Source organism: Strix uralensis, chromosome 3 (genome assembly GCF_047716275.1).
Source record: "Strix uralensis isolate ZFMK-TIS-50842 chromosome 3, bStrUra1, whole genome shotgun sequence".
Lineage (NCBI taxonomy): Eukaryota > Metazoa > Chordata > Aves > Strigiformes > Strigidae > Strix > Strix uralensis.
Window position 1 is genome coordinate 89,023,042 of NC_133974.1, and position 15,372 is coordinate 89,038,413.

At 34.8% G+C, this 15,372-nt stretch overlaps 1 protein-coding gene across 3 annotated transcripts in view; it reads right to left on the reverse strand.

The window, feature by feature from the left end:
* ADSS2 (adenylosuccinate synthase 2) overlaps nt 1–15,372 on the reverse strand; it is a 39,166-nt gene that overhangs the window by 6,258 nt on the left and 17,536 nt on the right. For 2 of the 3 annotated variants that reach the window (XM_074863257.1, XM_074863256.1), the window contains 9 exons: nt 13,404–13,472; nt 12,612–12,662; nt 10,310–10,376; nt 7,083–7,190; nt 6,729–6,810; nt 4,789–4,915; nt 1,837–1,991; nt 1,340–1,464; nt 184–281 (listed from right to left, as the gene is read on the reverse strand). In XM_074863257.1, coding sequence (XP_074719358.1) covers nt 184–281; nt 1,340–1,464; nt 1,837–1,991; nt 4,789–4,915; nt 6,729–6,810; nt 7,083–7,123 — 628 coding nt within the window. In that variant the 5' untranslated portion in view covers nt 7,124–7,190; nt 10,310–10,376; nt 12,612–12,662; nt 13,404–13,472. Of the gene's footprint in view, nt 1–183; nt 282–1,339; nt 1,465–1,836; nt 1,992–4,788; nt 4,916–6,728; nt 6,811–7,082; nt 7,191–10,309; nt 10,377–12,403; nt 12,434–12,611; nt 12,663–13,403; nt 13,473–15,372 lie in introns of those variants that run through there. The other variant, XM_074863258.1, reaches the window with a different exon arrangement.

The following is a 15,372-nucleotide window of genomic DNA, read 5'->3' on the forward strand; positions in this document are numbered from 1 at the left end:
GGTACAGGTGTCTTTAGGGTGCAAGTACAGGTGTGATACAGCGTCTCTCTGGTGCATCTGGGAAGACATTAGTGGCTTGATGCTGATGTAACACATTCCTGTCATAAATTTTACAAGTGAAATGCATTTAAGTATCAGATTACATTTCACCAAAATCTAAAATTGTTAAACAAGCAGTCTTACCAGGAAAATGAGGTATGATTTCACCATCTAGTTTGTATGCAACACCAACTTTGATTTCTGGAAATACATCCAGGATATCCAATTTGGTAAGCGCCAAACTATAAAGAAACATTACTCTGGTTAAACAAGTTCAACAACTCTCATCACATTGTAATAATACCAAAAGAAAAATTGATTCCTGCACATTGCAATTAATTGTCTTTCCTTAGAAAAATAGCTCATATGGCACTAATCTATTTATCTGGTGTGACTTAAAACAAAACAAAACCAAAACCAAACCACACAAACAGCCTTTTTGTTGTGTCCTTAGATCTAGTGCTATGAGAAAACAGTAAAATTCAAAGACCAAGTATTCTCCAATTAAAGGGACTGGTCTATAGCTTTAAGTGTTAGAATGTTAATTGGTCCAAGTGCTGCCAAGACACTTTATGACCATTCATTTGAGATGGCTTCATAGCATGATGCTTGTCGCTGTCTGTTCCTGTCGTCTGCCAAATGTTCCTGTTCTACAGTAAAGGCAGCAAAATAAACACTGGCTCTCTAAATACCTGGCTGCATTCTATTTTAAGTAAAAAACACAAAGGACAAAACCAGGAAAATTCAAGTAAAGCATGTATTTACCCAAGTTCATCTACTAGAAATTTTATACCAGTTTTGTTTCAGATACCTATTTTTCATTTTAATTAAAATCCCAAAGCCATATCCAAATTTTCTACATTTACACATACTGCTGATGATACTGATGGGTTCCCATCTGTCTTATTTTGAAAACAAACTAACAAAACAAAACCCACAAACTGTACCAGGTTTTAAGACCCTTGTAATGCATTTGATTTGGTTTGGTGGGATGGCAGAGGTTGAGGTAGCTTGAAGCATCAAGTACTAAGATACATAAGTGCTTCTTGGATCATTTTAAGTGAGAAATAATGATGTGCTGTAAGTAAAGAAAAATTTACAAGTACGAAAATGTGAGATTATAAAAACATTTAATGCTAGGAAAAATGAGGGAGAGTTAATTTATCAAAATATCAAAACAATCAACAAATCAATACTAACAGTCTGAACATTACTAAATAGTGTATGTACAATTTACAGTAATCTGCAGCATTTCAGCATTTTATGTCAAGTTGCCAGCAAAGCTGTCAAAATAACTCACGCAGTAAATCCATTAATCATGTAGGCATATCGGAGTAACACAAGGTCCAGCCAACCACATCTTCTCTTTCTACCAGTGGTAACACCAAACTCTTTACCTCTTGCTTGCAGCAATTCTCCAATTTCCTAACAAAGAGTAGTACTATTACATGAGCCTTTTTTTTTGCAATACATGATGCATTTTGCATATTGTAAGTTAACTTAAAAGTTCTTCCCCTAATTTAATCACAAAGTTGTCATTGGAATGAAAACAGAAATACAAAATGCTATTTCTAATTCAAGAGAATGCTACTTGAGCAAATCTCTTAAAATCTGTTCCTGCTCTAGCCTTCTATTCCATAGCAAGGTCTGAGAACTGACACTCAGATCAGAAGAATGAGGCATCCAAACACACCGTCATCTACTTGTATTTAACCAGTAACGCTGATGCAACATAAGACAGACACACCAAGTTATTTCATTCAGTTACAGGTCACACCTAGGGCTGATAATACTCACATTGTTTTGTTCTGTAGGAAAGGCACCAATTCCAACTCTCGTTGTATATGCTTTCACAACTCCGTACACTTCCCCGACATTCTGCGGTGGCATGCCCAGACCTGTACACACACCTCCAACTGTGCAGTTTGATGAAGTCACAAAAGGGTATGTGCCTATTTAAGAAAAATGGTTTTAATAATTAAAACAGTGATTTTAAACATTTAAAAAACCAAAACAAAACAAAACCCCATAAATCTAACCTGGTGAGGAATAGTATTTGCATTGCACTTACCTAGGTTTTACAACACTAAAAACCAAAACCAACAGGCACAAGAACAGTATTTTGTGCCCAAGAACATATTTAATGAGGTCTTATTAATGAGCTCTTAGTTTTGTATGTACATTGTCTGATCCTTCTTTACTGAAAAAGGTAGAAATCTTACCACTTGCTTCAACTGGTACAGAGGCAAAAGTTGACTACATAACCATTCTGAATGATCAGACAAGTCAAAAATTGGCATAAGACACCAGAAAAATATGCCTTGCTATCTTCTATAAAATATACTCACTAATAGAACAATGTGAACATTTGAAGGAAGACTTTTAAGAAAATGGTATTAAACAGAAAATACAGGTTTACCATTTTTCATTTGGGAAGAAAAAAATAAATACAAGCTTTACAAACTGGTCAGCACATTACAAGGATAACAAAGTGCAAAGAAATGTAGAATTTTGTAAAGCACAATTTTGCTTACACAATCAAATGGAAAAAAAAGTATTTCCACAATTAAAGAAAGAAAAAGACAACTCCTAGAATACAGTCTAGTTCGTTAGTGGTGAGAATCTGTCTTTACCTAAATATTCAGCCCTCATAAAAAACAGCCCGGACAACAAAGATAAAAGAGTTAAATGTCTCCAAATCCTTAGGTTTACACTTCAAAAAAAAAAAAAGTAATGGAAGATGAAACAGAGCATGCCAGTCCTTAGTTGATTTGAATTGTGCCCAAATGCTTCAGTCACACAGTCACTATGTACAAGCAAGAGACTTCTACCTCATGCTTCAGACTTTTTTTTCTTTTACTGCAAGAATCAGAGATGGGTAAGAGAGGAACAGCCAAGACAAAAGGAACTGAAAGCAACACAGATAACTTTAAAAAGTCAAAAATCCTTCAGAGACTGTTCAGTGAGATTTTGCAGACTAGCTTCAGGCATCTCTAGCTTCTTTAACTTAAATCTATCAAGAGAAAGACACGGGCTTACAGGTGATACGTAAAAGTCATTTGCACACACTAATTAGTCTCTCTTAGGACACAGTAGTTGAACTTTTCTTTACTGACAGGTAAATATTGCTAGTGGATGTCACAAACAGATGCAATGAGACAATTCTTACTCATTTTCAGCTCCCAGTCTGGTATACTGACATTGGTTTATCCTCACTCTGTTTAAAAACACAGATCATCACACATCCCCACACCTACAGACACACACGCATGTGAGCTTCACTACACACTCCAGAAAAGTAGGATGGACTGCAAGGCTGAGGATTTACCATATTCACTGCCAACAGACACACATTCATAAAACTCACTTCAGTATTAAGACTTCTGTGCACCAAGGCACAGAAAACAGCCTCATTCAAAATGCTCAAATCAAATCTTTTGATTAGGACTTGTCTATTGTTAACCCAAGTGTCCAATCCACTGATGGTATCTACCTAAGGAAAGCCAATATTCTCTCTGTGCGCGTGTCTCGCAGCACAGGCAGGAGAAAAACCTAAGTAACCCGAACAACTCTGTACATATTATAGACATACCTGATGAGTTTCAGACTATTTGCGTTTCCTATACTTACATGAAATCTAAAATCCTTACTACTTACAAAAAACAACCCCACCTAGAGTTTTCTGCAAATATCTCAGTTTTGCATCAAACATTTCCCTGTGACAAGCATATTCGAAGACTTCTTTTTTTTGACTTGTTAAAAAAGGAAGTTTCTTCCAATATTCAGATTATCATGGGAAAACTTGGGGCTCACACTTATAGTGACTAATCTTTGACACAGCTTCCTCTTAAAAGAGGAGGCTTTCAAACTCAACACGTTTGAAAATGCCCAGTACCAGAACTCCTATCAGTTGAAAGCAGAGTGCGTGCCAATTTTGTATTTGTTTTGACAGTAGTCCTTATAGGCTTCAACTTCAGTCTTAAGCATCTTTCCAACATAAAAACGATGCAGTTACAAGACTAGTGAGACTGAAGAAAAAATGTGACAAAATGCAGGAGCCAATCACACAGGCTGCTCATGCCTATACAGAGGTATAATAATTTATCCGTCCTTACAATATAATGGTAACAAATGTTTAATAATCTCATTTTTAAAAAAGCTGCTTCTATATAGAAGCTTCTAATTTTATTAGCAAAATTACAGTGTTTTTCTTAAAACTGCACCATTTATAATTGCAAATTGACTGGGATAATCTTTTCACTTTTGCTTCATTAGCAATCCAGATTCCCAACATCTTTCCTTACATCATGAAACAGTGGAAAAGTGTTATATAAAGGGTTTAAAAAAAATACAAGCTGATTCTTCAAAAGTCAACAAGTATTTTGCATATATGCCTCTCAAAGCTCACCATTTTTCTTCTCAAGTGTTTTCCATAATGTATACAACTGTGAGTTATTTCATATGAAATTTATAGACACTGAAGTAAGAGCTATACTCTATTTAAGAAAAGTCACCTGATCTTTACTGTCATTCAAATAATTAATCTTGGGAGAGTCTAAAGCTTTTTGAAAGAATTTAATTAAAAACTTTTCCACCCCACCTAATTATTTGCTAGTCATAGAGTACTCTTCTTCCAAAATACAAAACACTTCTGCCATAAGAATAGCTAAGCATGGAAGAGTTTATATTTAGCATTCCTCTTTCACAACATAAGTATATAGCAGCATGTCTCAAAAAGGTTATACCTACCAAAATCTATGTCCAACAGTGCTGCATTTGCACCTTCTACTAAAATCTTCTTTGGTGGTCCATGTAAAGCCTCATACATGAAATAAACACCATCCCTTACCATTGGTTTGATTTTTTCCATGCAGCCCTGAATAATACAAAAGAATATTGTATAGTATAATTTCATTGCGATAAAGCCAGCCAGAGTACAACTGCTATTGCCCTATTGCTCCCTCATAACAATGCTCTTACTCCTTTTAAAAACAAAAAGCGAACATAAAGAAATGCTAAATATGCCATAATATGTGACCAAGGGAAGGAAAAACATTAGACTCAGACAATACACAGGTATGCTCGTCCTATGAGGAAAGAAAGAACAAAAGGGGGGGGGGGGGGGGGGGAATGGGGGGGAAGAGGGCAAAAAAACCCAACCTAAATCAATAAAATCCAAACTTTTGAAATGCTTCAGAAATATTCAAGCTTGATCACAAGACTTTACTGTATTCGGTATTTTGTTTCCAAATGTTCAAAATCTCTCTTGCAAAACTAGCACGTGGTAAGTTCCATTTCTGGCCATCTGAAGCCAACAAGTGCACACAACTGTAAAGCAGCATTAATTTGCAATATACATACAGGTATGTTTGCAAGTAAGAGTAAAAAGCTATTCAGTGGAATTAAGGGTCGAGTGCCTGAATGCCACTGAGTAGCAGTGTGTAAGAAGCCAGTAATGTTCAGAATAATACTTGGTACACAGCCTTTTTCCCCATGAGAACACATGGAAGTTCTCATTCTCATGATTCACTTCACCTGAAATATAACACTTTGTCTTTCAGAATTTAATCAAGTGCATTAGCATAAAACAAACATTAAGTGCAAGCATTTCTTTCTCAAGCTACAAATACACATTATGTTTCCAGCCTAACAATGAGTTTCTGATATTCTGTAATCCTAATGCGTATTAAGTAAACTATAAAGCGTAAAAAACTCAGCTGTAACTGATTTTTAGGTCTACATATTGATAAAAATACTAGAACTCAACATAACAGATATTATTTAAAGAAAGGCAGAACTGCTAAGAACTCTCACATTCTAGAGCTGGTAAACTGAGTTTAGTGGCAACTAAAGATACTCGAAGGATGGTTTCTTTGGCCCAGTTTTCTGAAAGAATTGAACATGCATGCCTTTCCCTGTTCCACACATGCCTCAATAGTTTTAAACAATTTGTCAAATTTGGTTGAAGTTTTCTAAGGGGTAAAAAAAAATCTCATACAGTTAAGTTTCCCTAAAATGCAGAAACAAAAAGGCTGGGTAAGGGTAAGACACCCGACAATTTTTTCAAATAAGAACTTGGGTGCACTGCAAAAATTACACTATTAGGCATAAGAGAATTAATACTAGTGAGAAATCTCATAACTGTCCCAGTTGCAGGGAAAACATCAAATCAGCATTCATAATTAACCACAAGACTAGTTTGCTGGCAATCAGGCTTCATTAGTTCTGTTGCTATCAACTTACATTTTTCTGTGTTGTTAGACAGTATTTTTTTTTCCTTAAGGTTTATTACTTAGAATAATAAGTAATAATAATACCTCAATGCTTAAGTTTCTGACACAAGGAGTTAGTATGTTGCTTTAAAATAAAACATACCTTCCCCAACTACAATCCTGAGTCTTTTTTCTCCTAGCCAGTATGTTTGAGCATGTGGAAGTCAAAAATAGTTCTCCCTATACAAGCCTTTTTCTTAAAGTTTACAGTATTTCTCTTGAAACCAGGTCTTGAAATGCGCGTAAATCAGGGTCTAAAGTGTCTATTTAAAGATGCTAGCAGACTCTAAAATTGACACATACCAATTTCCCATGATATATATTATAAGTCCTCACACAAGCACAATCATCAGTCACCAGATTTACATATAACTGCACGCAGAGATTATATCATTTAACAGACAGAAGCAGGCTTACCTTGAGCTTTTTCAATTCCCCTTCAATATCTATCTCTAAGGTAGGGTATATCGCTTTGTACTGATTGGCTAACACTTTGAACCTGGAAAGCAAAAATGCTTCACTAAGGTCTTTGTTTTCCTTCTCATGCCCCCACCAACCCTAGGTTTTACTGGTTACACATCTGAAATTATTTAGTGATTAAACAATAAAATATTTTCATTCTAAATATAATATTTAATAAAATTATAATTATAATTTAAAAATAATTTTTAATTTAAAAAGTAACAGCAATCAGATGTAATTGCTTCCACAAGGTACTACCCAGAAAGTGAAAACTATGCTTACAACTGTACACTAAAACACAGAAATTACCTCTCAGAAAATTCATCAAAATCAGAAACAAGATCACACATTCTGAGTCCACTTCGAGCTGCTTTTGAAGAATACACTGGACCAATTCCTTTTTTGGTAGTTCCCAAACTTTCAAAAGATAATAACAGGAGTTATTCTTGATATAAAACTAAGGTGTTTTTTCTTTAAAGCTAATACATCCTTAGCATAAAATGAAATGTTGTTAATTGTGAGCATAAGCACTTAAAACATGAGATACTTTTAGTATGCAACTTAGATTCAGAATCATTGTTTATAGACATAAATATATAAATCTTCTATATACTTCTGTTTTTAAACCAGTAACTTTTCAAATTTTAGTGAACTCTTACATATTTATTTGTACACAATTCCCAACTTCCATACTTAAGGAGTTGGATGCCAAGACAACATCCTTCATTACTATGAACTAAACTAACTAAAAAACTGTCCCGAAGACCTAAAGAAAGTCCTCCATAAAGCAAAAGCACAAACAGTATGGATTTCAATTTTCTATGTAAGAAATATTTCATTTCATTCTAAATGCCTCAGTTGGAGCCAGGAAAACAGAAAACGCTGCCGAGCATCTAAGAGAAACAATGATACTCAAAATGCTGTACATTAGAAAGGGTTCAGGAATACATTTTCCACTGTAGCTGATTCTGAAAACCTGAATTCTTTTTCTTACCCTTACCTACCCACTCTGCCTGAAAAGCCTATTCCAGTTTATGTCAGTGATACGATAAGATACAACTTGCTTGCACTGACTTCAGGTCAGAGAAGTACAGCTAGTTCAGAAAGTGTCTTCTGACAGTCTTCCTAAATAGCTATCAAAATTGAGCCAAACTGTACTCATCATAGGTAGATTATCAGACAGCTTCCCCATCTCTCAAAAGATTAACTTTTTAAGAAGCGATCAGGTGTGCAGCATTTTCAAAGGTCTGCCATACATTGCTAAGGTTAGTTCTACACTTAAAGTATTTTGGTTTGTTGGGGTTTTTTTTCCCCTGAACAGACACACAAAGCCTTATCTTCTTCAATTATAAATTCTGTATATGGAAAGTGGCCCAGATTTCTTCAAACTACCTTGAAGGTACCATACCATAACTCAGTTCAAGAGGGACTCCATTTCAAGTAGAAGGTACAGGTCATACCTAAACTTTATATTAAAGGGTATCAATTGACATATAAGTGAACTGAAATACAGTTCATAATCAGTACATAATTCATTTTAGTTAGGTCATTAGTAGTTTGGAGTAGATATCGGAACAATAATCCCAGAAAAAACAAAATTCTTCCAATTAGACACAATACTGAGTAGTCTCATGGAGTGGTATATTTGCCTCTAGTCCAGAAAGAAAGACATTCTAATCAACTTTGTATCACACAGTATCACTTAACCAGACCAGGATACTGTGTCTTAAATAACTGAGTCTAGCCTCCACCACAATTCATACCCTACACAGAGAATTTTTAAGGATGAGCTGGTTTCTATTTATTTTGTTTCATTAAGACATGCCAATTCATAAAAGAGTTAAGCTGTCAGAAGACTGTATTTATAGAAGTTAAAACAATTGTACAACCATAATATACTACATTAGATTACCTCTTCTATAACCTTTCTGCAAGGAAAGCTACATGAGCCTTACTTGTGACTTTCTTTGAGCTACATTTGAACAGATAAAAGCGTTGTTAAAATAAAAAATAAACTCACTATTTATAATGATCAACTTTGAAGTGTTAGACACAAAAGAATTTTAATACCAAATATGCTATGCAGTCAAATCTACAGTTAGACATGCTAGCAGATTATTTCAATTCCCCATTGCACCCCCAAACAGAAGACAGTCTTTTGATAATCAGTTTATGATAGCCTGTTCTTAGTCAGCCTCTAGTAGCACTTCCCCCACTGCAGTCACTTAGATTTAAAATTTAAACTAAAATTTAAAAGGAAATAGATAGCTTAGTACTTTCAATCCATAAGCAGTTTTAAAAAGCTCGAAAACGGTATGATTGTTGCAGAATTTCAAGAACCCCACAGAATGAAGAAATACAGCACTTTTAAGAGAGACTCAAGATTTTTAGCTTTGAATGTAACTTTTTTCCTGGGTTTCTTTAGAAAAATTAATTGGAGAAAAGTTGTTATTTCTTCACTGGGCTTTCCCTTACAATCTTTAATACTAACTAATAAAGTGGTTCCTTCTCCAAGTAGCTGAGTGACTGACAGTGTTTTTAATTGCAAATATTGTCATACAGCAATTTTAGCTTGAGCTCCATAAACATTCAAGAATAGCCAATATATACATACTGGCTCATTAAAAAAACATATACTCTTCCATATATATGTATGTTCTTCCTGTTTACTTTTTAATTCCTAAAATAAGAGGTAACTAGACAGCTGGTACAGCACAGTCAAGCGTGAAAAAGAATAACTGCTAAGTTATCACTCAATAGCAACCTGTGTGAAGCAAGATATGCTCAAATCAGACATTCTCTTAAAGGTTATTGTCATGGATGATACCTTTTACAGGTCTCAGTAAGGAAGACTGAATTACTTTTCATCCACATAGACAAACTTCCAAGAAGAGAGATTAAATTTACTGGTATCTCAGAAGTCTATACTGTTGCATTACTTTCCAGCTGTAGACATGTCACAGTTAATTCTGTCAGCTTTTTCCCCATCCCCAAGAACTAGTGAGCTACTTGGAAATCACACGTTAGAAACATAGCAGCTGGTTTCTAAAAGCTGCAAAAGCTTCAGAACATCAGTAGCAGCATGTAGTGGACAATGTAAACATTTACCTGCACTTCTGACAATGAAGCATTGTGAGATACCAAATTAGTCAGATCAGACATTTCAGTTATTTGGAGATGACAAAAGCATCCTTCAATCTTCATAAACAGAAATATATTTGTACAGAAACAAATACCTCCAGTAAACAATTAAAACATTTGGAAGCAGGAACTCTTTTTATAAAGCAAATTAGGAACTAGGAACCTTTTCATAAGGCAAAATATCAAGATACACACCTTTCATTAAGAATATAATCTTTTGCTAACCACTGGAGAACTGAAGCATAAGAAATGATCCCTGCATACTCCACATTGAAGAGTTACAAGGATAGGTAATATTTTTTTTAAGTTGATGACAAACAATAACAGAAAACCAATGTATGAAGTCATATATTTGTACTAAGTTATCCTATGTTTGACAAAATAAAACTACCTACTTCTTTCCCGCTTGTTCTTGCCTCTGTTGTTCTTGGATGCCATCAGCAGCTTGGTGGAAATCAAATACTAAGAAAATAAAAATAACTTAAGTAGAAAATTTGTGTTAAATTAATTACCATATCAATAACAACTTCTTCAAACCAACTCTACCTCTGTTTATCAATGTGGAAAAAAAAATATATACACTGAAGAGAAACAAAATGACAAAAGTTTTTTCTCCTCTTTTACAAGTTACATTTTTTCACAGGGAAGAGTTCTGAGGTTTTTCAGAGACTTTTTTTTTTAAAAAAAGGTGTTTATTTTGTAGAATACTCGCAGACTGTGGATACACCTCCCACAGAATAACTAAGCCATTTCAGCTTTGTAGTGGCCCAAAAGAATGTATGGACAACAAACAAAACACGCAGTTGAAAAAAATCCTGGAAAACAGCTTATAGTAAAAAACATCATACTGATGAATTTTAAGGTGGGAACTTCAAGTAAACATTCTCATTCATTCTAAAGCCTTCTTAAACTATTTTATTTTTATGTTTTAGATGACATTGATTAAAATACATTTGGAAATAAAGGTCCCACCAACATCTGTTATGTAAACTGAATTCATCTTCACAAGCCCTGATTATTTTTTTATAGCATTACATATTATTAATGACACATTATGCAAAGTATTCCTTGCACCAATTCTTTGTCTATCAAAGCAAAAAAAAAATCTGACAAGACTCATGTAAAATACAAACAGTGGTGCAACAGTTTGCATGTTAACAGAAGTCAGCTTATTTTTCTTAAGTACTATCTCCAGAAAGTTAAACAACTAATGTACACATTACACAGGAAAGACTGAAAACTTGCAAGAAACAGACTCATTTAAGAAGTACTCTAGTCTCTCTGGAACAAGAGTGGTTTTCCTTGTTTGCCTTACCAATTTATTTCCACACATCTCCATAATTTAAAGGATTAGATTATCCCCAGCGGCTTGAACCTATTTTTAGTTGATCTTTTGTTACAAACTAATCATTCACAGATCACCAATACCCATTTTAGAGAAAGTGTATTCATCATGGCAACAGATCTCCAGACTGTCATCAAAACTTTCTAAACAGAAGCATTCTGAAAGTTCATTTACGTTAAGAGTGACAGTCAATAACTGGTCCTTTTTACTCAGGACTTGTTTAGCTATGAAAGCTTCACAGTATTGACACTGCAATATAATCACTGCAGAACAGTTTTTCTAATAATCTAATTGCTTCCAAGTAATTCACCTACAGTGATTTTACTCTCAGAAAGGATTTTATTAACTTAGGAACAGTTGCTCAACTATTTTAAACTCAGTAGTTACTCCAAAGTAAAATCATATTTATTCTGAAATAACATGCTCACTCACCAAGCTATTCTAGATCGGTTAAAAAAAACCAAAAAACAACCCCACAAAAAAATCCAAACAAAAAAAAGCAAAACCAAATCCAAAACCTTTTTTCTGGTGTTATAAGCTTTTATATGATAAAGACCTAAAAAGTTTGCATCTTCAGAAGATGACTACCAGAGCAGCGATAACCTCATTTCCTAATATATGCAGTTATATAACTATTACGTCACAATATCTAAAGATCTAATTTGAAGGATAAATTTATGCAATAAAGATGTCCTAGGAGTGATACAGGAAGAGCCTCTGAAGCTCTGTGTTGGTGGTTTGGACTCTAAATACTATTTTAGCCCAGGCTCTGAACTGCAGAGTTGTCTGGAACATAGGCTGGAGTCAACACTTGACTGATGAGCTCCCTCTGAGGAGGGCAGCCATTCTCTCCACCTCTATAGAGTCCTTCCCATAAAGTCTCCCTTCTGAAGTACGTGGCAATTTACTTGGTAGAGAGCCCGTTAATTTGGAAGTCACACCCAGTCACGTGGTTTCCCAGCAAAAAAGCTGCTATGAACAACACTGCTTTTACACCAAAGAGGGAAATGAATCCTTCAGCCAATTAACTTCTGAACTGCTTTTCAACTGCTCTGCACTTCGAACCTTGGTTTGGAAAGTGAACCTGCTTTCCTGACCAGATTATGTTTATGGAATAGGATTAAAGAGCTACTAGAATATAAACCTGGGAAGGTCCTGAGTGATGAACAATTTTTTTCAAGGATCTTCAATAAACCAAAGCAGCATATGGAGGCTTAATCCAAAGAAAAGTACATACCTATATAAAGAGATGGTTAAAAATTGTCACACTTTTAGTGCCAAAGAATGTTCAGAAAAAACAAAGATTAACAAAAAAAAATCAATGAGAAAACAAACCACAAACAGGAACTTACCAATATGAGCCCTGTCAGAAATTATTAGTCTTTTTTCCCAGCCTTCTAGCCCTTAAAAGACAAAATTAAATAGTTCAAATTATGTTTTGTATAGCATTTTTGTCTTCTGAGGTACAAAGGATAAATACTTTTTATGTTTAGTTTTCAGTCAATCTATTTAAAGATTGAGCAATCACGTTCCAGAGGAAAAAAAAAATTTCAATAATTAAAACTTGGCATCAGCCTATAAAGCTGAAAGGCCTATTCTGAGGAAGAATTCTAACTATTCTACTAGTTCCTCAACTTCAGCAATCAATTAGTAGCTTTTTGGTTTTGAATAATCTAGACCATTGATTTACCTCACTTAGACTGCTGCCAAGCATGGTCACAGACATAACAGAAAGTATCCAAAACCTGATTTCTGAATCAAGAAGTGATCACCACAGCATATGTTTACATTAACACATATCATCAAAATGTACATTAATATTGTAAGAGGTAAAACAACTATAAACAGGTAACACACTTTAACAAGTTGTTTCACTTCTTAAATTCACTGCTTTAAGCAAAGAAAACTCTCTGCAAATAATTCATATTTAGAACATGTTCTCTTCCGAAACTGTAGAGACTCCTTTTGTCTGTCCTCCTGCAAGGGCCCTGGGACTTATAGCAAGAATCCTTAAGTCAGAAACTAGCAGCCAGAGTTCTGGAAAAACACATTGTATATAACCTCTATAGAGGCATTGTCCACATAAATCTTTTGAGGAGGGCCCCATAAACTATTTTAAGAGTAGCATCTTGAAATTTTCTCACCTTTTCCTTTCTTTAAGTTTTTTTCAGCTTCTTCAAAGAGTCCTGGCAAATGAATTACAACGCCATTTCCTGAAGAAAACCATTACGCAAAATTTTATTAATTATTTTGAACATGGAAAAAAATATTCCAAACAATGCATACAAAACATGAAGTGTCTTTGAAGAACATTTTATTTAAGTTTTTAAACTTTTAAGACATTGCCATTTTTATTCTTAGGAATTCATCTGTAAAAGACTGATTTACACCTGAAATATGTGTTTCTAACTACATGCATTGAATCTTTTTAATAAACTCAACAAATTTTCAAATTAGATCAGGACAAACAGTAACAGCATCATGGGACAGTCCAGAATGCAACTTCCTCTTCCTCATATCTAAAAATTAACTTCCCTCTTTGTACTTCATTTAATAACCCTATTGTTTTTAAAAAGCTTAGCACATTTCTATCATTATTATAAACACTAGCATCCCCTCAGGCACTCTTCTGCTGTAAATAGACACAGAATATTCCATATATAGAGTTTGCTTTGTTAACAGACTAGCAAAAATAACAGAGGAAAAAGCTCTATCAAAAGCAAGCTCGCTTTCCTACAGCTGTCACATTGCTCAGAAAAAGACTACTGGCTCACACAATTAACCAGCACCACGGAGTGCCTAAGAAGCAGCATTTTCATATAGCAAAACTGAACCATCTTGAGGCCATACCAAACTCAGTAGATCAAAAGCTTTACGTATGATAACATATAGCTAAAGAATGAAGAGACCTGCCATTTGAAACTATTTGCATATCACCTAATTTCACATAGATAAAAGCATTCTGAACAGGAAAATACGAAGTATTTAAGACTTCTTCACTATAACCTTCATGGTACAGTCCTAATCAATAGTAATAATCTATTATAATACTCCAATCATTTTGCTCTTGCCCTTTTTTTTTTTTTTTAACCTATAAGCCCTTTCAGTGGAATCCTAAGCCAGATATTTTTTTCCCCAAAAGATATTTTAAACACGAGGCAGGCCTAAAAGAAAATAGAACAGACTTCAGAACAGACAAGACCAAAAGATAGCAAATAAAGACAATAGGATTTGTAAAAAGCTCTCTCCTGCCTACTCTATTTTTAAAGGATGGGGTCTTTCCTACTCAACCCCGAGTTGTTGAACCAAACAAAACATGGCAAATGGGCATCTTTTACTGTTTTCAAGCAATAACCTTTTAAAGAAACATAATACAGTAACACATCAAAAGAGAATACCAGTAGTATCATCTACCACAGGCCTCAAAACTATAAGCAATTAACATCCCAACCCCCCCTTCATCAGAATAAATCTATTTCTATGCCCATTGGCTCAATTCCTGTAGAAGTATTAGGGAGGGCAAGTTGATCCCACTACCAAGTCACAATATAACAGCCGAGAAGAGGCAATTAACAACCAATTCCCATCAAATAAAGAGCTAATGCTGACTGCAAGGATACAGTTACCAGAAGCTGGACCCAAGAATTCAGCAAGCACTGTTTATGAATCAAGTAACTAGCAACAGAGGCTCTTTAGTTGCTATGTTGTTTAGCAAACTGTCAATGACCACTTACTCACTGAAAGGCAAGACTGCAGGCTCAAAACAACGAGATACGCAGGAAGAAATGATAGGAAGAGCATGGCAATAGAGTCCTGGTTTGGAGAAGTACACCATGTAAGGGACAGGAATTCTGGGTAAGCAGGATGAAAGTGTCGATAGGGCATAGCCTTTAGTGACTCAGAGACTCACCTGATTTGTGAAACAGCACACAAGCACATGCATAGTTATAACGCTGTGTAGACGTGTTTTATACTTCATTTTTAGAAGGAAATTTCAAGGCTACACAGCATTATTAAGTAGGTTGATCATACAAGCAATCCAAAGAAAAAACCCACATAGGATTGGAAACAAGATTCCAAGAGAGGGAGGGGGGTAAGCAGACTTGTAGGGAC